At 43.5% G+C, this 26754-nt stretch overlaps 1 protein-coding gene across 4 annotated transcripts in view; it reads left to right on the top strand.

Annotated features, from left to right (window-relative positions):
- LOC137436623 (RAC-alpha serine/threonine-protein kinase) overlaps positions 1-26754 on the top strand; it is an 80891-nt gene that overhangs the window by 15916 nt on the left and 38221 nt on the right. For 3 of the 4 annotated variants that reach the window (XR_010986325.2, XR_013624947.1, XM_068130577.2), the window contains exons 3-5: positions 11119-11244; positions 15139-15250; positions 18017-18164. Coding sequence is in view for 2 of the 4 variants with exons in the window: in XM_068130577.2 (XP_067986678.1) it covers positions 11119-11244; positions 15139-15250; positions 18017-18164 (386 nt within the window). In the remaining 2 variants the exon portion in view is untranslated. Of the gene's footprint in view, positions 1-11118; positions 11245-15138; positions 15251-16122; positions 16239-18016; positions 18165-26754 lie in introns of those variants that run through there. The other variant, XM_068130578.2, reaches the window with a different exon arrangement.

Genomic DNA, 26754 nt, shown 5'->3' on the forward strand with positions numbered 1-26754 from the left:
TATGTCTATGGATGTGAAAGAGCAGGTTTTGGATGAAATCAGAGATTCTCCGTTGTTCTCCTTTCAACTCGACGAATCAACGGATGTGAGTTCATGTTCTCAGTTGCTTGTCTTTGTGAGGTACATTCATTCAGACGGCATCAAAGAAGAATTCCTCTTCTGTAGTGCACTTGAAACCACTACAAAAGCTGTTGACGTCACGGAAAAGGTCTCTACTTTTTTTCATACCGAAGGTCTGCAATGGGGAAACGTGTGCGGGGTTTGTAGGATGGAGCACCAGCTGTGCTAGGATCGAAGTCAGGATTCCAGACAAGAGTGAAGGAGCTGGCTCCCCAAGCTAAGGGCATCCACTGCATGATCCACCGATATGCTCTCGCCAGTAAGATGCTTCCTGCCACTCTGTGGGAAGTGCTCGATTCTGTGATGAAAATTGTGAATTACGTGAAGGCTGGGGCACTCAACACTCGTCTATTCAAAGAACTCTGCAAAGACATGGATACTGACCATGAGGTCCTTCTCTTCTACATGGCTGTACGCTGGTTGTCGCGAGGGAACGTTGTGAATCGTGTCTTCGAGCTGAAAGACGAAATCAGGTTCTTTCTGGAAGTGCAAGAAAAGAGAGATCTTCTGGCTCACTTCGATGATGAAACGTGGAATAAACGGGTTGCGTACTTGGCAGACATTTTAGACCAGCTGAACAAGCTGAATTTGAAATTTCAGGAAAGGGAAACACACGTTCTCCTATTTCAAGACGATCTACGGGCCTTCATATCCAAACTGCAGAACTGGCGTCGGAAAGTCAATCTTGTGAACATCGCCATGTTTGAAAAACTCTGCGGAGTGATGGATGAATCTGAGGGCGAACTAGATCAGTTCCTGAAGGATGAGATTACCGGATACCTTGAGTCCCTAGAAAAGGAATTCCAATGATACTTCCCTGAGCTCACAGGAGAAGAGGTGGCACTGGTTGGAAACCCTTTCTCTGTTACACTTGACGTATCCAGCCTGCCCGACGAAGTCAAAGATGAATTCTTGGATCTACGGAACGACTCTCTTGCGTGACCTGTTCCAGGAGAAATCGGTGACTCAATTCTGGTGCGCTATGCATCAATCATATTCCAAAGTCAGCATGCCGGTCTTACGTGTTCTTCTTCCATTTGCCTCCACCTCCCTCTGCGAGGCCGGATTTTCTACCCTCTTCCACATCAAAACGAAGACCAGGAACAGATTGGATGCCGAGGATGACATGAGATTGGCTCTTACAAACACCCCACCACGAATTCCAAGACTCTCTGCTCAGATGCATCCCCAACCATCCCACGAGCTAGGTTGGAGAGATGATGATATGTTAGTGATGACGATCATGGATTGTGTGACGATGGATGGCAGTGAGAAAAAATGATGAGCTTGGTTTGACTAACTAACTAAAATTACCCGAATTTTATAATGTTCAAGGAATATTGTAGTAAAATTTGTAAAAATTGATGAATTAATGATTGTTTTCTCTTTCTTTCCTTTTCCTTCTCAGAAAAATTTGTAAAACTGAAACGGCTGATGGCAGGGGGGTCGCGTGTGTTTTGGGGTTTTGAGAAAGGGGTCGCGAGTACAAAAAGGTTGGGAACCACTGATCTAGTATGTGTAGTATTATTAGTAGTAGAAGTATGCAGTATGTGTAGTGTAGTATTTATGACAACTTATCCAGGATGAATGATTAATTAATGAACATTCTTCAATGATAGTTCATGAAAAGTTCACCTGTAGTGTATTAACTAATATGTATGTACCTGATAATATTTTCAATGTTTGAGCATTACAATTTCTCAAATCAATATGGCCTTTGACCAGATGTTTGACAGTTAAGCTTGGGGAGAGGGAGGGGGGTTCATGTACATGACTCTTTTAGATCGTCACCTTAAAGTTTTTGTTCTTATCTATATGTTAGGTTACATCGAATTTTCTATTTCGGCAGTCATTTTGGTGGACATCTTGGAATTATACTAATTAGATTAACTCCAAAAATTACAATAATGGTGCCAATCAATTCCTTGGTGTTTAAAACCTATATATAGACACAGAGATCAACTTTCTATGGCATTTACTTTAGGAGATATGGTCATTTGACGAAATGCCTTAGAAGTGGCTATTTAGGGGTAAGGTTGACATTGGGTTACAGTGGGCCCAATGGGAATCATACATGACCCTGATATATCAATATGAAAATTGGATTGCTCAGAGCACTTAATGAGGAAACTTTTGGCCAAATTTGATAGCTCTACTTATTATATTGGGTGAATGAGAAACCATCAAACTTTGGGCTACTTTTAAACTTAAAGCGATTTTTGGCTAAGTTTAAGTAAAATATGGCCATTTTGCACCGCAAACCAAGGTTTAGGGCAATTAATCATGCTAAAAAGTTGTTAGCAATACCCAAGCAATAGAAATAAATCAAAATTAATAATTTATGGATGCTTAATAATGATTTATTCCATGAAACTCCATTACCATCATTTCAGCCCCTTGGCACCCAAACAAAAATCCTAGATAGGCTCTGCAGAAAAAACGTACTTGACCTGTAGGTGTTACCCAAACTTTTTCTAAATGTCTTGGCATATAGAACAAGAAAATGGAAGGTTATGCTCTAAAAGAGTCATGTACACAAACTCCCCCCAGCTCCAGGACTTTTATAAATAATCAGAATATGGAGAAACAGCATGAAGAAAGCATTAGCCTGTATTCTTCTTCTTCTTCAAAGCATGACAGAAAAACTCAGCTACAAGTGAGATTGACAAAACATCAACATAAACGATCATTTTATTATTCCCCTGTTTTTTGGCAAAATACACAGCCCAAATCATCAAACTCAGCGAGAAACTTATTCAAACTCAGAAAGCATTATGGAGAAACTCAGCTCTAGATTACCTGAAGGCTCCTTCATTCACTGCTGTTATGTCTGGGGACAGCACGTTGAGAGCCAGCACAGGCCCCAAGGCAAACAACCTCGGGGCCCCCACCTCCACCCTTCCTCTCTTTTATAACTTTTTGAGGAACTTTCTTTAATGAAAAACAAAAACTTTTTAACAACAAATGGTCAATTTTATTTAGCCGCATGATCGAAAATAAAGGAGATGGCGGGGCGTTTGGACCGATCGAGTCAATTTGCACCCTCGACTGTTGAACACTATTTCTCCATAAGATTGGCAAAACATACGTGACAAGATGGTTAATATTTTTTTTGGACAAAGAGGATACAAACCCATTTCTTTGCAATGCACATTTCTGGTTAATAACCATTTTCTGTAAAGTTTGAAACTGTAACATTAACAGCGGTAATTGTTGTTTTGTTTCCGGCAAGAAAGCCGGCAAGGACAGCAAAATCAGCTTCTGGGTTTAAAGGTAGTAATGAGGATGAGCTGATGAGGGGTTTCACTGTACTGTTAAAAAAAAAAAAAACACAGGAGAAGCTTGGGCCCCTCAACGGACCCCGGGCCCCGAGGCAGCGATTTCCCCCCTCCCCCCGACCCCTCTCTCACCGCCCCTGTCTGGGGTGTGGCATGTAAATGGAGCCTCGCAGCTCTGAAAACGCCATAAAACATAAAAATAAGACGTAAGAGATAACTCCTTTTCTCTATTCAGCATTCACACAGGTCGGATTTACAATGGTGCTTGAGGAGCATCGGCCGGGGATCCTTCATCTTGGGAAAGTTAACTCCACCACCCCATCCTCCTGGGGTATGTTATATTAGCAATCAGCTTACCAAGCCAGCCACCCCTTATTGACCATTTCGTTGGAATGCTACCTTGAGTGCTGAAAAGCCACTTTGTGAGGGCTCTTCAATCCCATCTGTAATTGAATACCCCTGCTCCCTCCTGCTCTGCCACCTCCTGCTTCCCGTTCACCCCTCCTGCTTCCCGCTCACCCCTCCTCCTGCTCCCCCACTCCCCCTCCTCCTGCTCCCCACTCCCCCCTCCTCCTGCTCCCCACTCCCCCCTCCTCCTGCTCTCCGGTCAACCCTCATCCTGATCCCTTCATCCCCCCCTCTTTTCCCCACCTCTCCCCCCACCCCCACCCCTCTCCCCTAGTATTCTATATTCTCATCAGCAAAGCGACTGCATTGCCTGGCAACGCCGGGTACCTTTGCTAGTTTGAAATAAAATAAAGATTTTAAAGGGTTGTAGAAAAAAAAATCCAGAAGTTTGCCATTGTAGATGCAGCGTCTTTTGCACCACCGTATTTAACACGTTATATTAGTTCTCCATGCCTGTTCTTTGTGTCCTTTATGACGTCCTTACTAACAGTAAGTTTCCTATTTGGAATGATTTTCAATTTTGTTTAATTGCTAGACAGACAGAGTAAAAAAAAAACAAAAAAAAAACTATCTCGCTTCTCTGTACGTGCATGATTGGGATGAATTTAGAGCCAAAGAACTGCGAAACTACAAATTTTCCAATTAATGTTCAAAATATAACTTTCAATTGAAATTAAGTTGTTCCTTGATCCATAAACTGATGTTTGTGAACCAATTGCTTAATCCCGCTTTTCACTTCTTGTGTGTGGGGTGGTGGTGGTTCATGTGCATCCTGCGGCTGCTTGCCTGTATCGTTTTTTGGGGGGGTGGGAGGGGGGGCGTGGCTGTGCCGCTGATGCAGTGCCCTCTATTTCCAGTAAGCTGGTACTCATTTTGCTGAACTCGAAAGGATGACAGGCTGAGTCAACCCACCTGGTGTTATTTCATCGGAACGACAGGCTCAAACTCAGGACCCTAAGATCTCAAGCCAGCCACCCTAACCGTTCAGCCAACACCAGGCTTCGTTAGCGGGGTAATAATATTCCACTTGGTCTGAAATGATGAAAGTTTTGTGCCAGTAGGTTGAAAATGCACCCTGGCACCAAATAAATGAATCATTCAAATGTGACTACCTTCTTCTTTTTGTTAGATGTGCAAGAAAAACTCTCCTAAGACTAAAAGGAAAACGTTTTGATGTTCATGATGGTACTACCACTGATTAATTTGTGATAATTTTTGTCCTATAGAAATCTGCTGTTAACCCAGATCTACAAGGGGATTTCATGGTTGATGTGGACTTTTTCGTTTAGAAAATCAGAAGTACAGAAAAGTGGAAATATTACCTATTTCTCAGGGTATTTGTCCTGCTTACTGGTATTGATGTGGTCGCATCTTGATTGCTTCTGCAAATAAACCTCTGGGACTGGGGCATGCTACATTATTGAGACCTGTGCTTTGACGTCTTCATAAATTCATAAACTTGATGCATAGTTGTTCTTTTGAGTGGTTCAAAGAGATTAAAATCACAATATATCATATCTGGACTGCCTAAGGGATGATGTACTTTCTCATAACCCATCCCCATAAGTGGAATAGTCGTTAAATTTCCCCTTCAAGGGCAATTATGGTGAAGTAAAGTCATATTCTAGGACAGCATACTTGGCCAGCACCTGCACGTTGCTTATCTTACCGCATTGCAGAATGAGTCACTGTAGTATTGTGCATTGATGGGTTTCCTACATTCCAATAAAGTCCATACTAGTTAAATAAAGGAGTTCCGGCCGGTAGAAATCCTAGAGTTTTTGGAGTTTAACCAGTAGGGGGTTATTAGAGGAACATGTGCATCCTGGAGGTGCTAGCTAGGGTCGAAGTGCTGAGGGAGTAGATGGAGCTAGAATATGGTTTGAACCACAGGAGAGGCAGGAAAAATATAAGAGCAGCCACCTAGCTGTCTGTGATATGAGAGCAACGGGAATTTTGCTTCGGCTTCGTCATAGGAGATTCCCATAATGTTGAGAGCTTTAAATTCTCCAGAATTCAGGAAATACATGTGGTGCTGGAGCATAGGAGTGAGCAGTACTCCATTGAGCAACGGGCAAAGGCTTTGTTGGCCGAGTAGTTCTGATTTTCAACTAATGACCTGGAACAAAGGAGGATGCCCAGTTTGCAGTTGGCTTTGAAGACCAACTTCAGATTGAATGACATGCTCCATCAGACCAGCACCTAATAAATTCCAGATCAGCAGAGAGCGGCGCAGCTGCAGTCTTTCTAGCAGTGGGATGTATGACGCAATGTGAAGTCATCTGCAAAATGGAAGTGAGGGTTTTCCAAAACCTCAGAGAGGTTGTTTAAGCCTTTAGCTTTCCAGCTGAAGACTTGCTTTTTCCCATGGTGGGACTTGTAAATCTACATTCTGCTGGCTTGCTTTGTCTCTCGCATGCAATGAGAGGCCCAGATCTCATTACATGTTGCCATCATCAATAAATTGTGTGCCTTCCTCTGGAAGTAATTCAAGAGGTCTGTTGCATTAGCCTCAAGAGTCCTATTGGTCTCCACCATACACTAATCTTATTGTCATGCACATGTGAGAATAAATGATTGTTTCCACATGGGCAACAACTTTCTAAGCAACTTACATCGAATAATTCAGCCATTCTTCAAAATTATCTCACCAGGTTTGACTTTTGCATTCGTGACAGATGTGAGAATGATCAAGATCATTGCTCACCAATGCGGCCCTTTTGAACGCCACAACTCTGTGAAATACGTGCATCGTCAAATTCCAGTCTCCTGTGAATTCTACCTGCCTTGGGATTGTCCTTCTCAAGGAACTTGATGATACATCTTCTTTCGAAATACATTTGGCTTTGGAAAAAGAAAAGTCATCTGACTTTTTTCCCAAAGCACAACTTCATGGTGAAATCCCAAAAATCATTACATATTTCATGTGTCCTGCAATGCTGATTGCATATACCACGTTTTATTTTTAAAATTGCATTTTTCTGTATTTGACCTTTTGACCCCACTCCAGGAGGCGGGGCCAAAAATGACGGTACTCTTGCCATGTGGTAATCAAAACTACCAAGTTTGGTGAATTTCTGCCCAACCATTTAGGAGGCGATAGCCTGACGGATGGACAGACAGACAGATGGAGCGGATTACAATATACCCCCCGTTGTTTTCAAAGAGCGTGGGGATAAGGGTTAAAAACTCAAAGGGTTAATTATGCAATTAATCAATCAAATATTGTGCACCTCTTCCTCCAAATACAGTCTCTATGAGCTGCACGGCGGTATTGCCGGGCGCCGGAGGCGCCCCAGCAATGCCGCAATGCCGCGCTGGAGGATATTTGTCGCACAGCGGAGCGAAAGGGGGACTATGGTTTTCCCCTCCGTCTGTGTGTCTGTCCGTCTGTGCGTGCGTGCGTAAGCGACGGACCGCATTCAAATTTGGTGTGTGGGTGCAACCCACGTAAAAATCCAAGATGGCTGCCGCCATGCATGTCTGAAATTTGTGAGCTGAATATCTTGAAAAATAAGCGAAGTACCAACTTCTAATCTGGTGTGTGGGTGTATCTAGGCATAAGGAAGAACACTATTGAAAATTGGGTCGCCACGTCAAAATCTAAGATGGCCACCGCCATGTATGTCTGAACCTTGTGAGATGAATATCTTGAAAAATAAGCGAAGTACCACCCGCCTCTGGAATTGATGGGGTACAACTTCAAGGCTATTTATTACACACTATGTCCAACCAATGGAGACAGAGACGATCGAGCAGGTTTGGAAAGTCTATATTCTCATGGGCAAAAAGACACGTATTTACAGGTACATTTATTTACAAACCAATATTCACAAGGCATGTACAGACATCAGAAACAAGAGAAACTTACCCCCAAGCACTCAAGAAACCCTTTATACAACCAGCTTTACCTTATCGCTGAACAAAACAGAGGTGTCTCATACATTCCGGGAAATTAGAAGAGAAATGGGGGAGGAAGGGTGTAGACGGGGAGAGAAGGTGGGGGGCAGTCAACCCTGGCCTCACCAGTATGTGAACTGAACAGGTGTAAGGTGCGGTGAGTGGCTTGGAGTTCCTCAGCATTCCACTTGGAGCGATTGCTTGTCGCCCTATCGTGCCGCTTGGCGTTCCTCATTGTTCCACTTCAGCACTTCATTGGTTCTCTCTTGTGCTGCTTGGCGTTCCTCAAGGTTCCTTTTGGTGCCTTGCAGCACTCACTTGGCGCTCCTCAACGCTTGGTCAACCTGACCTGGTCTCTCGGCGTTTGCCCGACATTTCCAGCCCCCGCCCGGCGAACAGCCCCACGTCACAAACTGCATGAACTGTTGAACAGTCCACAGACCGCACAAACGGCACACCCCTCTCTGCATCCATCCGAACTGATCCTCTGAGGCACACTGCTTCAATGCAGCTGCGTATATTCTTCACTCGATCGTGCAGGTCTGGGGCCTACTTGCCTCCTCTGCCGTGAGGACTCAGATGCTGGAATGGCAGTTATTACAGCGCTGGTGAAGCGATTATTTGCTTGAAGTTTGGAAGGTTGGTTTAGGAAGAGAATGAGGTTGAAGTACAGAAGGATGGTTTAGGAAGAGAACAATGGGGAAGGTTCTATCTACAATCACAATGCATTACCCTTTCCCTGATATGAGGGGATGGGCAATCTAACTAAACAAAATTGCTATAGATATATCTAAACTCCATGGTTGTTTTACGTGTTGAATGTGTCTCCCTGGAGTCTTGTGAAATCCGCAACAATATCAATGGCAAACTGGCTCGTTTTACTCTGTGGAAAACACAGAATTGCCCACTGCCTAATAGTGTTGGCTGCTATGCTGCTTGCCACAGCATCAGTCAACTTACAGTGCCTTCAGAAAGTATTCACACCCTTTGTCTTTTTCACATTTTGTTGTTACAGGCTGAATTTAAAATGGATTAAATTGAGGGGTTTTTTTGGGGGGGGGGGGGGGTCAATGATCTACACATAATGTCAAAGTGGAATTTTTTTTTTAGAAATCTTTACAAAATAATTTAAAATGAAATACAGAAATATATAATTTACATAAGTATTCAACCCCCTGAGGCAATACCGTAGAAGCACCTTTGGCAGTGATTACAGCTTTGAGTCTTCTTGGGTGTATCTGTATCAGCTTCGCACATCTGGATTTGGCGAGTTTCTCCCATTCGTCCTTACAGATTTGCTCAAGCTCTGACAAGTTGGATGGGGCAATATTCAAGTCTTTCCACAGATTCTCATTGGGATTCAAGTCTGGGCTTTGGTGGGGGGCCTGTATTTGGTTCCTTTCATTGTACCTTCTGTCCTTGCAAGTCTCCCAGTCCCTGCCACTGAAAACCATCTCCATAGAATAATGCTGCCGCCACCATGCTTCACGTTGGGGATGGTGTCAGATGGGTGATGAGCTGTGCTCTGTTTCACCAGATGTGGTGCTTTGCATTCAGGCCGAAGAGTTCAATTTTTGTCTCGTCAGACCACAGAATATTTTACCTCATGCTCTGAGTTTTTCATGTGCTTTTTTGCAAACTCCAGGCATGCTGTCATGAGCCTTTTTTTCAGGAGTAGCTTCCGACTGGCCACTCTTGCATAAAGCCTGGACTTGTGAAGGTCAGCAGAGACTGTTGGCCTTCCAGCAGGTTCTCCCATCTCAGCCAAGGATCTCTGTAATTCTGTCAGAGTGGTCATTGGGTTCTTGGTGACCTCCCTGACCAAAGTCCTTCTTTGCCGGCTGCCCCAATTACACCTTGACATTATGGGGTATTATGTGTAGAACAGTTGCAAAAAACTCAATTTAATCCATTTTAAATTCAGACTGTAACTTAACAAAATGTGAAAAAAGTCAAGGGGTGTGAATACTTTCTGAAGCCACTGTACTTTGCTTTGGAAGTCGTTTTTGGCTATTGGTGTACTTTGACCTGCATTGATGGCATTTCTTGTAAAATTTACTTCGGGTGGACAATATAATTGCAGAACATATAAAATTGTAATTAAATATAAAGTCCATATCATCATTGAACTGCGCTCAGATATTTTAAAACTATTATTAGCTCACCTGGAGCATAGTTCCGGGGAGCTTATGGGATGACGCATCGGTCCGTAAACTTGCAAATTCTTCTCCGAAACTGCTGATGGGGCTGTGACCAAACTTAGCTGAAATGATATTTGGCATGTTGCCATTCAAGTTTGTTCACGGCATTAAAAAAAAGCATGGTCTCTGGGGTCTACCGGGGGTTAAAGTGGGTCCAGGTTTGACCCCCTGCAAAATGGGGATTCACTTTCTTCTCTGAAACTACACACTCGATTTCAGTGAAACTTGACCACAACCTTCATCACCCGCGATGTACCAGTTTGTTCACGGAATTTTAAAAAATCGTGCCCTAAGGAGGTCTATAGGGGGTGGGAGGGAAGGGGAAGGGGATTGCCCCCAAAATAGGTATTTGCTTTCTTTCCAAAAAACACAAAATTTCGATGAAATTTACCACAACCTTCATCACCTGTGATGCACCAAAGTTTGTTCACAGCATTAAAAAATCAGGGTTTAAAGGGGAGTGCAGGGGATTTGACACCCTAAAATGGGTATTTGCTCTCTTCTCTGAAATTACACACAATTTTGATGAAACTTGATAATAATAATAATAATAATTCATTTATTTTGTATAGCGCTTTTCCAGAAGCCCAAAGGCGCTTTGACAGAGTGGAAAACATAATGCATAACAATACATGAAAACAACAATTGCAAAAAGACAAGAATCAAGAAAACAAACAGCAGCGATATACGGCATATATATAAGACAAGAATCAAAAAGACAAGACAAGAATCAATAGGGAAATATTTAAAGCAAAAGGAGGGAGAAGGAGAAGAGATAGTCAGTTGATCACAACCTTCATCACCCGTGATGTACCAAAGTTTGTTCACAGCATTCAAAAAATATCCAGCCCCAAGGAGGTCCACAGGGGGTCGAGGGGATTGCCCCCTAGAGTAGGTGTTTGATTTCTTCCCAAAAACTCGTGATGTCCCAACATTTGTTCACGGCATTAGAAAAATCTGGATCTAAGGGGGTCTACCAGGGGGCTGCCCCCCAAAATAGGTATTTTAAAAAAAAGTCTTATGATTAGGTTAGTATGATTGTAAATTCGCCCTATCTCCTAGCAAACCATTGAAGTAATTTTAAAATACCGTGATACTGTTTAAAATACCTTTAGTCGGGGTAATATACTGCTTTATTCTAACAGGTGAGCGTCCAGAGGTGTTGCCCCTATTTTTATCATACTGATGCCCACATGCTGTGTTATCTTCAGGTGAATACATTAAGACTTGGCGAGCACGATACTTTCTACTGAAGACTGATGGTTCGTTCATCGGCTACAAAGAAAAACCCCAGGATGCTGACCAGCAAGAACCACTCAACAATTTCTCTGTTGAGAGTACGGACATTTGTTTCTTACCTGTTTTAAACTTCAAAATTTGTTTAGTTAGGATTTTGTGGTGTGACAAAGTATTGCATGTGTATACCATGCATTCAGAAGGTATTCAGACCCCTTCACTCTTTTCACATTTTGTTATGTTGCAGCCTCATGCTGAAATCGTTTAAATTCATTTTTTCCCTCATCAATCTACACTCAATACCCCATAATGACAAAGAGAAAACAGGATTTTAGAAAGTTTTTCAAATTTATTAAAAAGAAAAAACTGAAATTTCACATTGACATAAGTATTCATACCCTTTGCTATGACACTTGAAATTTAGCTCAGGTGCCTCCCATTTCTCTTGATCATCTTTGAGATGTTTCTACACCTTGATTGGAGTCCACCTGTGGTAAATTCAATTGATTGGACATGATTTGGAAAGGCACACACCTGTCTATATAAGGTCTCACAGCTGACAATGCATATCAGAGCAAAAACCAAGCCATGAGGTCGAAGGAACTGCCAGCAGAGCTCAGAGACAGGATTGTGTCGAGGCACAGATCTGGGAAAGCCTACAAAAAAAAAATCTCTGCTGCATTGAAGGTTCCCAAGAGCACAGTGGCCTCCATAATTCTTAAATGGAAGAAGTTTGGAACAACCAGGACTCTTCCTTGAGCTGGCCGCCCGGCCAAACTGAGCAATCGGGGGAGAATGGCCTTGGTAAGAGAGGTGACCAAGAACCCAATGGTCACTCTGGCTGAGCTCCAAAGATCCTGTGTGGAGATGGGAGAAACTTCCAGAAGGACAACCATCACTGCAACACTCCACCGATCTGGGCTTCATGGCAGAGTGGCCAGACGGAAGCCTCTCTTCAGTGAAAGACACATGAAAGCCCGCTTGGAGTTTGCAAAAAAAGCACCTAAAGGACTCTCAGACTGTGAGAAACAGGATTCTGTGGTATGGTGAAACCAAGATTGAACTGCTTGGCTTCTGTCTGGCCACTCTGCCATGAAGCCCAGATCGGTGGAGTGTTGGAGTGATGGTTGTCCTTCTGGAAGTTTCTCCCATCTCCACACAGGATCTCTGGAGCTCAGCCAGAGTGACCATCTGGTTCTTGGTCACCTCTCTTACCAAGTCCCTTCTCCCCCGAATGTTTAGTTTGGCCAGGCGGCCAGCTCTAGGAAGAGTCCAAGTTGTTCCAAACTTCTTCCATTTAAGAATTATGGAGGCCACTGTGCTCTTGGGAACCTTCAATGCAGCAGAATTTTTTTTGTAGGCTTCCCCAGATATGTGCCTCGACACAATCCTGTCTGTGAGCTCTGTAGGCAGTTCCTTCGACCTCATGGCTTGGTTTTTGCTCTGATATGCTTTGTCAGCTGTGAGACCTTATATAGACAGGTGTGTGCCTTTCCAAATCATGTCCAATCAATTGAATTTACCACAGGTGGACTCCAATAAAGGTGTAGAAACATCTCAAAGATGATCAAGAGAAATGGGAGGCACCTGAGTTAAATTTCAAGTGTCATAGCCAAGGGCATGAATACTGTCATGCGACTCCGGTTAACACCAGAGACCGCGGATAGGCCTGAACGGATTTATTCGGAGGCAACAACCAATACGGATTTTACTATGGTCGCACGGAAGGAAGAAGGAAAATGGAAGGCTGCGGCAAAAGCACTTACCTTGGTGAAACGACGGCAGCTGCAGGGAAATTAATGCACGCGACACCGAATTTAAATGTACAAAAATAAAGATGTATTCACGGACCCGATAACAATGAAACGCCACGGCAATGAAATAAACTAAATTCTATATTGGGATCCCACACACCAAACTCCAGAAACGAGACGAGGGGAGAATTAATAAAAGAACACGTTCGTCGTGTAAAATGTAATGGGGATTGGCCTTATCTGTCCTGTCGTCTTGTCTTTGGCTGCCGTCCAACACGGCTCCGTTCGGCCCCGATGCACTCACGAGGTCCCTCGCTCCAGCACCACAGCACCGAGCCTTGCTCCAAGCACAAGCACCGCTCCAAGCACCACGAGGTCGATCTTCACACACGATCGATAAGACAACTCTCAAGCCACCTCAACCAGGGACAGGACTCTCTCCACTCAAGATCGCACTGGGACTGCCAGGGCCAGGAATCTGCCAGAGCACGAACCGCAAGAGAGCAAGAGAGAAAATGTCCTTCGGCGCACCCTTAAATAACCTTCCCGCCGTGGTGACGTCAGCCCTGGCGCGCCACCCAATCAGTGCCCTCCACCGACTCGCCGGCTGGAGGTCTGTGCCTACCGTGCTGCCCCTTCACTCGTTCCCTGTTCCATGGTCATAACGCGTGGCACTCGATGTGGCTAGGCCTGTCGGAGGTGTAATTGGCGGCGGCCATCATCAGCGGTGCCCCGTCCTGGTTTCCTTGCCTGTTCGTCTTTCAAAGTCATGTCAGGGAAGGGAATTATTTAGTGTTGCACTAGGGACCTAACTACATGTCTATGTTGGTGTGCATTGCCATAAGGGACAAAGGTTTAGTTAGCTACCAGGTGTGACACACAAGGGCGCTACTCTTTAATCCCTACGCTACTTATCACTCGAACATCCTGGTATGCTCACAGGTATACTCTGAACCGACAAAACGCCTAAACACACATAACTTATTACAGGTCAGATTCCTTACTGCGACAGACGAATACCTACCTACACAGATCTATCTGGCTCTACATATTGCTACCCCACCGACATAAGAATACTTATGTCAATGTGATATTTCAGTTTTTTATTTTTAATAAATTTGCAAAACTTTCTAAAATCCTGTTTTTTCTCTGTCACTATGGGGTATTGAGTGTAGATTGATGAGGGAAAAAATGAATTTAAACGATTTCAGCATAAGGCTGCAACAAAACAAAATGTGAAAAAAGTGAAGGTGTCTGAATACTTTCTGAATGCACTGTATATCCTGTTGAGTATGTATTCTTTGTTTTGGTTATTTTATCCCCCATTGGCCTCTGCATCTCCAATGACTTGCTTAATCGTGTAGATTTATTTGAATTTGATTACCTTAGGAGTGATCGTTGAAGAGTAATTGGTACTGGGGTGGAGCACTGTCAGTGCTGACACTTAACATCACCAAGAGCAGCCTGTTCTAAAATGTGGTGATATCTCATCACTGTGAGGTAACCTAGTCAAATCGTAATTGGTGTGTAACACACACATACACACAATTGATGTGTAACACACACATATCTTTCATACAAGTTGATGATAGTACGATATTCTCTCGGGCACATGGCGAAATCTAAACATGTTGATCACCTACAAAATATCTTGAACCCTGTCAGGCAGCAAATTATTCCATCTCGCTCTTTATTTATTTACTTACTTTTTTTGTACTCCACCATACATGCATCTTTTTCAATTGATTTCTCTAGGAAATCCAAATAAGGAAACTTCCGAGTCTATCGTTGTTGCACTGGGCCCAGCGTCAGCAGCTCTTTGCCATTATTGACAGCAATGAGGAAAGTCGTTGCTTTTTGCCTCTCAATAGCCGTTGAGAAGGTAGTCTCATGACTGCCAGTATGTAATGTGCGTCCCGGTATTTCATTAAAATAAAATTAAAATACCTGCTTTGGTATCGATGGTCATACAGTTGATGAAAACGAAATATGGATCTTTGTTCTATCCTGTTATTATGTATGGCACAGGAGTATTACTATTGCTGAAGCTATTGGATTTTATTTGGGGGGGATGAGAGGGATGTGGCCCTGTGGGAGTTTGGGGGTCGATGTTTTACAAGTGAAAGCCGCTGATGAACATGCCATGGGTTGTTTCAACCATACTCTTCGAAAGTCTCTCTCACTGGCATTAACTTGTTTCCTCCTCTTCCCCATCTGAACTCTTCCAATTTTCACGTACAGAGTGCCAGCTAATGAAGACGGAACGCCCACGGCAAAACACTTTTATCATTCGTTGCTTGCAATGGACGTCTGTCATAGAGAGGACATTTCATGTGGACACTCCAGATGAACGGTTTGTTTTTGAATAAATGGATAATCTATTGTTGATGCAGTGTGGTTAGTGTACCTTATCGGGCCTGGGTTTTCTGTGTTCTCCTGTGGTATGGCGAGGTGACTGCATTGTCATAAGCGCAAGAGCATTGTTACAGGTCAACAACACAACAACATGCATTTTAAGGCCATTTTCCCTGCTAGAGCGGGGGTTAGCCTTGCGGTCCCCATGACAATCTTCTCCATCTTGCCCTATTTTCTGCATCTCCTTGTTAACCCCCTTGCCCGCATTTCTTCTTCCACCATCTTTAGCCAAGTCTTTCTCGGTCTTCCCTGTCCTCGACTTCCTTCTACATTCATTTCCATCACTCTTCTCAACCAGTCACTTTCATCCTTCCTCAAGGCCATTTTCCCTGCAAGAGCGGGGGTTAGCCTTGCGGTCCCCATGACAATCTTCACCATTTTGCCCTATTTTCTGCATCTCCCCTTGTTAACCCCCTTGCCCGCATTTCTTCTTCCACCATCTTTAGCCAAGTCTTTCTCGGTCTTCCCCGTCCTCGGCTTCCTTCTACATTCATTTCCATCACTCTTCTCAACCAGTCACTTTCATCCTTCCTCAACACATGACCAAACCATCTCAACCTGTTCCTCTTCACAGCATCAATCACAGGCTCTATTCCCATCATTTTTCGCAATTCATCATTTGTCTTCCTCTCTCAATTACATCAATTCGCAATTTGTTACAGGTCGATAATGTATTAATGCTATCATACCATGACACTACAGAACGACCAAACCTGTTGTGAATGGTCGGACCTGTCGCTCTGTGCAGCCTGCACATAGCCAGATGTTTATGCTCCTTGTATTTGTAATTTTTCCGTTTGTGGATTACAGAAAGGATGCTGTGTAGTAAGTGCATGCTGTGGATCGGAATCCATGCGGCAATAGCTGGTCTGGCACACCGTTCCTTGTTCCGTATCCCTGAAGGGGTTTGCAAGTCTCCAGATGAAGTACGTCATTGATAAACGAGATAGTGCAGAGATAGTACAACTTGAACTGTCGAGTCTGGGTTAATTCCTGGCCCGACTATAAACCATCTGCGTAGTGCTTCACAGGCAGGTCATTGCATCTCAAAGTATGCCGTCCATCGGACGGACATTAAGTCTGAGGGTTACATTTGCTGGCATTAGTTGGTGGAGATCAAATATTTTACGTTGTGTTGCGACAAATAGTATACGGCTTATCCCCAGCACCCTGGCCAAGTTAATGACCTCAAGTTCATAACTGCAGTCGGTCAAATGCACCACATGCTTTGAACTGCCGACTCCAACTTAATAGGAAAATGGTGATAGGAGGATGGTGTTCAAGTTGTCTTACAAAGTTTTATGGAAAATGACAAAAAAAATTAATGTAATTTTTATGCATGTGCCGAGAAAGTCACCGGAGGCATTGTTTTTGGGTTGTCCATCCGGCTGTAATAGGTTTTCGTTACCGCGATACCTTGAGAACAGTTGAAGGGACTTAAGGTATGTATAATGATATAAAGATGAAGTGATTAGACTTTGGGGTTATGAGGTCAAAGGTCAGAGGTCATGTTAGGTAAAAATCCTGTTACCGCGAAAACCTGTGAACCAGTGTTGGGATTTTGACTAAAGTTGGTACAAGTATGTATTATGATGCAATGATGAAGTGATTTGATTTTCGGGTTAAGAGGTGAAAGGTCAGACTCTAATAGGTTTTGTTACCGCGATAACGTAAGAACAGCTGAAGGGAACTAAGTCAAACTTGGTACAAGTATGTATAATGACACAGATTAAATGATTCGATTATGAGGTCAGAGGTCATGTCAGGTAAAATTTGATACTTGAGAACAGCTGAATGGATTCAAATCAAACTTGGTACATGTATGTATAATGCTGTAATAATGTGGACAGAGGCATATCGGTCGACGTCGTGACGTCGAAGAGCACCATTCTAGTTGGTAATGCACATTCTCCTTCAATTGGTTTGGTAATGCACGTTGCACCTTTGAGGTGCTGATTTAATACCCAGGAGTTGAGCGTTTCATTATAGTTGTGCATTGTGGTGTGGATGATAAGAAATTGCATTTTATTAATCGTCGTGACCCTTCACCGATGGACCACATTATTGACTTCAAAGATGGCCAAACTAAATACTTCTGTCTGTTGAATAAATAATTGAAATTCTCTTCCTAGTCATGTGATTGAGTTGGGCACTCTAACTAAATCAGTTTGTCTGTGCTTGAGAAGCGTTGGTCAGTCTGAACATCCCTTGAAGTTTAACCCATATATTAGAGTAAGACACCGTGAAGATGGGCACATAAGCTACGCTTTGTCTTGAAATCCAGTAAGTAAGTAAGATCCACATAGCCATAACGCACCTATCTTTCTTTAAAACAGAAAACAGATGTTGGGAATTGATAGAACGATTCTGACATCTGCTGGAAATATGTAATTTTGCTTATAATTTTCTCTTTGCTTGTTTTATACATTGTAGTTGTGTTCTTGTCTCTACTTATTTTCCAGTTTTTATGTTCTAACATCTAAAATAATCATTTTAGTGGCATAAAGGTGTTGGGAAATTGAACTTGAACATAAAGTAAGTCTAACTGAACCATGGAACGGTATATCAGGTAGGTATGTAAATGATACATGGATACAAAAGTAGGATGAAGGGGTTATTTATTTATTATGTATTTTCATTTTATCTTTTTTTTTAGCACCAAAGGAATTTTCTAGCTCTAGAATCATTTTGTCGGCGAGAGCAGTGAGGAGTGGGTGCAGGCCATACAGTCTGTGGCGGATCGTCTGAAACAGCAGGAAGAGAATGGGATGGAGGTATCAGCACCTGCGATACGCGACTTTGGTGGTCCAGAAGAGATGGACATGTCGTCATCTAGGCCAAAACCTCGTGTGGTATGTGAATATGATCTTTGCCTTTATGAATCTGCGGTTTTGTAGTAGTTTTTAAATTTCCATTGCATTCTTGCCTTTCATTTGTAGATTTTTTTTTAAAATGTTGTCGAGTGGACAGCAACCACAGGACAGAATGCAACCATACCCGACGGTTCCTGTCGCACGCTGAAGCCGAGACTTCGAAGACGGCCGAACCAAATACTTTTTTTCACAGGCCACACTGAGCAGTTGCTGCAGGCCTGTAAACCAGTGATGCCATTCCCCTGCTGTTTATCGAATAAAGTTACACTAATTTAATTCCACAGAGCCCAAATAAACCAGAATGTTCGCGTGACAAAATGGCAGAAGCACAAGGTATGCCGTTTCTTACAAAATAAATAATTTATTTTTTGCATGGACATGTATAACTACAACTTGCACAATATGACACCGAGCTAATCCCACCGAGATGTCGTGCACACGCACACACATACGCACACCCATACACCCACTTAACTGGGCAGTGGTTAAAAGGATGTGCCTGTGTCAGGCAGACCTGCAACTACAGCAGGCCACGCTGCAAATGAAACGTGAAGGTAGTGGGTGGAAGGACACTACGGAGGCGAAGATAGTGAGTAGGAGGACTATGCGGCAGGAAGGGATGGTAGCCCAATGAACGCACGCCGTCAGCATCAAAAACTGTATTGCACCGCACCGTCAGTGCAAAATCACCTCTGTATGCTTTTCACCCCTCAGCCCAAATTGGGCTAAGGGGTATTGTCGTCCGGGCGTCCGTCAACTTTTGGTTTCCATCAATTTCAAGGAGAACGGCTTGTCCGTTAAATCCATTTTTACAGTGTGTGTTGGGGTTGAGTAGAGGAAGGTTCCTTTCGAAAATAGGCGTGCTGCGATTTTCAATATGGCCGCCACGGCAGCCATCTTGAAATGTGGTTTCCGTCAATTTCGAGCAGAACTGCTTGTCCGATTAAATCCATGTTTGCAGTGTGTGTTGGGGTTGAGTAGAAGAAGGTTCCTTTCGAAAATGGGCGTGCTGCGATTTTCAATATGGCCGCCATGGCAGCCATCTTGAAATTGGTTTCCACCATGCATGGGCTGAGGGGTTACGCCCGCTTTGCGGTGCTATTTATTATCCTTTGCAGCTGCTCTCCATGGTCCTGTGAATGCTCTGCTGGTCATTCTGCCTGGCTCTTTCTCTCTGCATGCTGTCCAACTCTCCCTTTACGGCGCTACATTTTTTTTTTTTTTTTTTTTTTTTTTACTTTACACAACTCCACCCTGAGGCCTTTCACAAATCAGCCAGTGCTCTTGGGCAAACCACAAGTCTCTACCTCGAGACCTTTTCCAAATCCTTGCTTCATGCAGAGCAAATCTCCGTCTCTCGTGCATTGACAGATTGCTGTGGTTGAAGAAGTTAGCCTCCTCTGTTGGCAGGGTGACGTGTTGCCCCCACATTGCTCAGCCTCACCTGGTTTTACAGAGGAGAACGTGAGAAGAGATGCTTTAACCGATTTCTCTACAAGCACAACCTTCTGTCTCCTTTTTGGGAAACATTTTACATTGACTCCTTACACATGCTTGTGGCTTGTGGCTTGTGGCTTGTGGCTTGTGGCTATATATATAGGCAGTCTCATGAAAAAGTAAGTACACCCCATGTAAAGTTTTGACTTTTTCAACATATTTCAACATACAGCTATTTGATCTTCATTTCAACAATATTGATAGATAAAGGTGATATAAGATAACAAATATCATAAAACATTTACATTTTGTAGTCCATTGTATAACTTAAATAAACATAAATGCAAATTTCGCATGTGGAAAAAGTAAGTACACCCTTGGCTCTAATAGGTTGTATTACCCCCTTTGGCAGAAACAACCTCAAGTAGGCGTTTCTTATAACTGTCTACCAGTCTCTGACATCGACTGGGAGAAATTTTTGCCCACTCCTCCATGCAGAATTCTTTCAGCTGTGCGATGTTTGAGGGGTTTCTTGCATGCACAGCTCGTTTCAAATCCCCCCACAACATCTCGATGGGATTTAGATCCGGGCTTTAACTTGGCCATTCCAGAACCCTCCATTTCTTTGTTTTCAGCCATTCCTTGGTGGATTTATTGGTATGTTTAGGGTCGTTGTCATGTTGCAAGGTCCACCTTCGGTTGAGCTTCAACTTTCTGACAGATGGCCTCACATTATCCTCAAGCACCCTCTGCTACAATGAAGAATTCATAGTGGATTCTATGATGGTGAGCTGCCCAGGCCCTGATGCAGCAAAGCTGCCCCAAACCATAATATTTCCACCATCATGCTTCACAGTTGGTATCAGGTTCTTGTGGTCAAATGCTATCTTTGGTTTTCGCCAAACATGTCTTCTGGTACTGTGGCCAAATAGCTCTACCTTTGACTCATCTATCCAGAGCACATTGTTCCAGAAGTGCTGGTCTTTGCCAAGGTGTTCATTGGCAAACTTTAGTCTTGCCTTGATGTTCTTTCTGGACAGCAAAGGTTTCCTCCTGGCACACCTCCCATGTAGATCAAATTTGTGCAGCCTCTTTCTAATGGTAGACTCGTGCACTTTGACATCAACAGTGGCAAGAGCTACCTGTAGGTCCCGTGATGACATTCTTGGGTTCTTAGAGACTTCTTTCAGCATCTTGCGGTCTGCTCTCGTGCTGAACTTGCTGGGGCGGCCTGGCCTGAACAAGTTGGCAGTTGTTTGGAATCTTTTCCACTTGTAGATGATCTTCCAGACAGTCGAATGTTTGGTTTCAAATTGTTTGGAGATCTTTTTAAATCCCTTCCCAGATTCATAGGCATTTATAACCTTCTTTCTGAAGGCCTCAGAGAGCTCTTTTGATCTAGGCATGGTGACGCCACACACTTCAACAACAAAGAGCAAACCAAACTAAATGTCCAAGGTTTAAATAAGACAGGTTCCTCCAAGATCCTCTCTGACGATGTTCTAATCATTTGCACCTGAGCTGGTGCACCTGATTCTAATTTTAGGTATTTGCAGTAGTGATAAATGTCGGCCGTCGGGGTGTACTTACTTTTTCCACATGCGAAATTTGCATTTATGTTTATTTAAATTATACAATGGACTACAAAATGTAAATGCTTCATGATATTTGTTATATTATATCACCTTTATCTATCAATATTGTTGAAATGAAGATCAAATAGCTGTATGTTGAAATATGTTGAAAAAGTCAAAACTTTACATGGGGTGTACTTACTTTTTCACGAGACTGTGTGTGTGTATGTATGTATGTATGTATGTATGTGTATATATATATATATATATATATATATATATATATATATATATATATATACATACATACATACAGTGGCAAGAGCTGGGGCGGCCATTGTCATATATATGTCATATACATGTCTTAGAACCATTGTCATATATATATATATATATATAATACACACATATATATATGTATGTATGTATATATATATATATATATATATACACACATATATATATGTATGTATGTATGTATATATATATATGCACATATATATATATATATGCACATATATATATATATATATATATATATATATATATATATATATATATATATATATATATATATATATATATATATATATATATACATACACATATAGATATATATATATATATATATATATATATATATATACATACACATATAGATATATATATATATATATATATATATATATATATATATGCACATATCTATATATATATATATATACACAGACTTGGCATTTAATATGGAATATTTTTTTTGTGGGGGTGAACTTACTTTTCAAGATGTCTTAGAACCAAAAGTTCATTGGAATTATGTTGAAATTATTCTAGATTTTGTTAATGTGACCTTTAAAAGAAACAAAAACCACATTTGAAATTTCGAAACAAATAAATTGATCCTTGAAAGTGATGTAAACTGATATCAAACTCAATTCATGGACAGTACTGTGTTAAACTTCTGTACGTTTTCCAGAAGTATCTTTATTTTGCACATTAGCCAAAACATTTTTTCACAAAAACAAAAGTTAAATTACGACTGGGATTACGGACAGTAAAATTACAGTTCAGTACTTCGTGTAACCCCCACAAGCATTCAGGAGAGCACGTACATGTTGAGGCATGCTGTACACGAGATTTGCCATGGTTTGGACAGGAATCGCTTGCCATGCAGTGACAATAGCCTGCTGCAATTCACGCACAGATGTCGGCTGCTGGTTCAAGTGGTCGATTTGACGCTAATTCTGCCCACAAGTTCTCTATTGGATTCATATCCGGGGACATGGCAGGCCACTCCATATGCTCTACACCACGGTCAGCAAGAAAGTGTTGGATCATGCGAGCACGATGAGGCCGTGCATTGTCATCGTGGAAGACAAAGTTTCCTCGAAAGGCTGCACGAGCAAATGGAAGCAATGTTTCTTCCAGAATGACCCTGTACTTGAACTGGTTCAGGTTTCCATTCAGAACAACCAGGTCAGTTTTTCCCCCTGCATGAAAAGCAGCCCAAACGGTCACCCCACCACCTCCAGCTTGGACTCTTGGCACAATACAATCTTTGTTGTAGGCTTCATGCACTTGTCTGCGCACTCGGACACGGCCATCTTGACAATAGACCAGAAATCTAGACTCGTCACTGAAGATCACGTGATTCCAGTGTCCTGGCTGCCATTGACAGTGCTCTCTGGCCCACTGCAATCGGCGCTGGCGGTGTTGTCTGGTCAGGCGTGGCTTTCTCAGGGGACGCCTGGCACGATAGCCTGCTAGAACCAGTCGTTGGTTGACTAGCCTTCTGGATACAGGCACATTTGTCAGTTGCTGCCACTCAGCCCGAAGCCGATTAGCTGACTTGGTACGGCCATTGCGGACTAACCGGTGCAGCTGGCGATCATCCCTCCTTGTGGTTCTGCGGGGACGTCCTGGCCTCGGTATTGGAGTAGGGACACCCCTCTGAGCATTTCGTTTCAGGATCTTTGACACCTGACCTTGAGTGATGCCATACCGCTGAGCAGTAGCACGCTGTTTCATGCCGTAATTTCGTAAAGCCACCACTCAATGACAAACAGCATTGTCGAGTTGACGGACCATCTCCAGAGGAAGCGGCAATAACTTTTGGAGATGTGCAGCAGTTGTTTTCCACTAATACAGAACGCAACAACCCTTGTATACCCGACGGTGAAGCCAATCATCAAATGCACCTGTCCGTACATTTTGCCACGCCACCTGTGATATAATCCTGTTGTTGACTTCTTGCTGCGACAGACAATCAATGACATGGTTCTTTTAACAAATAAATCACCAAAGTGTAAAAGAAACTCACCAGATTGATATACTGAGTTAAGAAAGTAAACCCAAGTCAAGAAAAAATATATATTCCATATTAAATGCCAAGTCTGTGTGTGTATATATATATATATATATATATATATATATATATATATATATATATATATATATATATATATATATATATATATATATTGTTGCGAATATGGAATTTGGCCTCCATATCCGCTTGTAAATATTCCCCTATTTTCTCCAATACTCCCCAACTTTCCCCAGTCCCCCATTCCCTAGTCCCATTGCATGTAAATAACAATCAGTAGAGCCGACCTTCCCCTTATTCCCCCATTAAATGTCGTGCCCAGGTCCACCGCACCACACGTAGACAACTTTCGGACATCTTCCTAGTTATTCTTAATCTATGTCAGTTAAGGCCTCGTTTCCATTAATTATGACTCTTCGTTGCACCAGAATGTGATTATATGGCACCAGTAGTGAGTTTAGGACCTTCCCATACCTCCTCCCATCTTCTTCCCCAAACAACAACAATAACAACAACTACACCAACAATTACAACAACAACAGAGGAGATGGCGGCGGAGCGGGGGAGGATGCGTCCTCACACCGGCTCGATTAGCTCCAGACCATGCGCTCCACGGGGTTACCCCGAAGGGGCTGGCTGTCAGCTCCTCGTCAGGGGCGGAGCCAGTAACCCCCCCGCACGCACCCAATGAGAAGCAACGTGCCGATTCCACGAGGCGGAGCTAACGAGCCGAGGGCGTGTCACTCCCCGCCGGATATACGCGGCCCCGCGCCGGATGTGACGTCAGATGCGCCTCAGCTTGGAGAGAGAAGCCACCGCCACCCCCAGCGCGACGATACCTCCCCGCATCTTTGGACCGAACTGGACCGTACGTGATCCTGCCCTGAGCCCAGGTGCACCTGGAGCGATCGCTACCCGCTTTCGTTGCAATCAAACCCCCGTGTGAGTGAGCCTTGTCCCGTTTATTTGTCGTCTGTTGGGGTTAATATAAGCGTGTTTAAGTGCCCACCTTCCTATGTTTCCCTCTTGTCCCTGTAATCTAAACCTTCCGCATTATTGTAATAACAACCTTTGAGAACCGTATCCCTGGTGTCGTGTCGTATTAATTCCAGCCGTGTGTCTTCTTTTTCCTTCATTGGTCTAGCATAGCGCTATTAGTCAACGTTCGGGCACAATCGGGTAACTTGTGCAGACGTGGTCATACCATAAAACCGCTCGGGAAATAACATCCAAGCCACGTCTGTAACAATTGGTGTCAGGAGTGGGATTCGAACCCGGGACTAAATTAGTTAGGCCCAAATTTTGGGAGGGAAAATCGATTCGGAGCGCGTTTCCCGCGCGAAATTATAACGGCGAAATTTCAATTTGTTTTACGAAAATAAAAAAATAAAAACCGAATTTTGAAAGTCGCGCTATGGCGGATCAAGACAGCTGGGGTCCGGTAAAGGAGAGTGAGGTAGGGTCGATCCAGGACCAAAATGAGGGACAGGAGGAGAGCGAAGCAGTGAGGGCGGCAGGTTCGCAAAATAGCGCCGTCACGCACGAAGAAGCGGGCGCGCAAAATGGCGCCTCGCTGGTCACCGTGCCCGCGACCGAAGTAGCGCCGCTGGGAAGATTGGAACTTTTTTTTATACAAATGACGGCCCTTATGGAAAAGAATAGTGAGCGATTGGAAAACCAAATGGGGGTAATGGGAAACCAAATGGGGGTAATGAGGGACGAAGCGAGGGGTACCAGTGAGAAGTTAGACAATAATTTTGAGGAGTTAGACAAGAAAATTGGGAAGTTAGACAATAATTTTGAGGAGTTAGACAACGGGATAAAAGAAGTAAAGAATGGGTTAACGGGGGTAGAAAACAGAATGGCCGCTCAAGAGAATCAGATAGAGGGAGTGAAACATGGGTTAACGGGGGTAGAAAACAGAATGGCCGCTCAAGAGAATCAAATGGAAGGGATGCAAAAAGGGTTAGAGGGGTTAGAAAACAGTATGGAAGGCAAATTGAGGGACATGAGGGACCAAGCGGAAAGGGAAGTTAACCAAATGGGGCAGCAGATAGAGGGGGTCAGAATGGGGGTAGAAACCAAACTGGATGCTCACAGGGAGGAAATGGAGCAGATGAGGGTGGCATCTGGGCAGGAGATGCAAGTGATGGGAGAGGAGATCAGAAGAGGAGTGAGTGAGGAGGTCGGAGGAGTGCGCGAGGAGGTGAGGCACTGTAAGGAGCGCATGGAGAAAGAGGTGAGAAAGGGGACTGTAAAATTGCAAGGTGGTATAGAGGAGTTGACGCTGGGAGTAGAACAACTGACAGTGGGACAAAAGGAGTTGGGGGACCAGGTAAAGAAGAACACAGCGGTAATAGAGGGTTTAAAATCGACACAGAAGGAGATGAAAAAGGACGTAGGGGTAATTAAAAAAGAGTGCCAGACGGTACATGAGGACCTGACGAGGAAAATGGACAAGGTGGTAGAGGTAATGGAGGTTAAAGAGCGGGAGGTGCGGGAGCACATAGAAAAAAATAAAGTGGAGTTAGAGGAAGAACTTAAAGGGGCGCACGAAGAGATGAAGGAGATGAAGCAAAAATTAGAAGAAGTGGAAGAAGGGGTGAGCGAAATTAAGAAGCGACGGAGAGAGGATAAGAAAGAGATAAAGGAGGAAGTAAAAGAATTGGTCCAAAGTCTGTGTTCGGATCGTGATGATGTGCTCATTAACCGGATGAGGGATTCGCAGGTGATGGAGGAGAAGCGAAGAGAAAGAGGACCCGGTGTAAGTGGTGACCAATATGGTCGTGCGTATGATGCGCCAGGGGATTTAATAAGCTTGGGGGTCGAGATAGACCCGGGTGTTCGTGAGAGGCCGTTGGTGAAGTGTGCGACAGGTCTGGTGTGCGAAAAAGGAGGTGTGCGAGAAAATCCGACTCTGGGGTGTGTGAGGAAAAAGTGTGTGCCAAGGAGTGAGTGTGCTGGCGAGAGTGAGTCGGTCGTAGCGCGTGTGCGAGGGAGCACATGGAAGCGCGGTGTGGTGAGTGTTACAGAGGGTGTGACGGGAGAGTGTGCGCGAGAAAGGTGTGTAACGGACAGGTGCCTGAGGAAAGAGTGCGCTGTCAAAGGCAAGGAAGAATGCACACCTGTGGGGAGTGTTACAGAGGGTGTAATGCAAGAGTGTGCGCGAGAAAGGTGTGTGACGGACAGGTGCATGAGGAAAGAGTGCGCTGTCAGAAGTAAGGAAGAGTGTCCA

Source organism: Myxine glutinosa, chromosome 11 (genome assembly GCF_964187855.1).
Source record: "Myxine glutinosa chromosome 11, kmMyxGlut1.1, whole genome shotgun sequence".
Taxonomy (NCBI): domain Eukaryota; kingdom Metazoa; phylum Chordata; class Myxini; order Myxiniformes; family Myxinidae; genus Myxine; species Myxine glutinosa.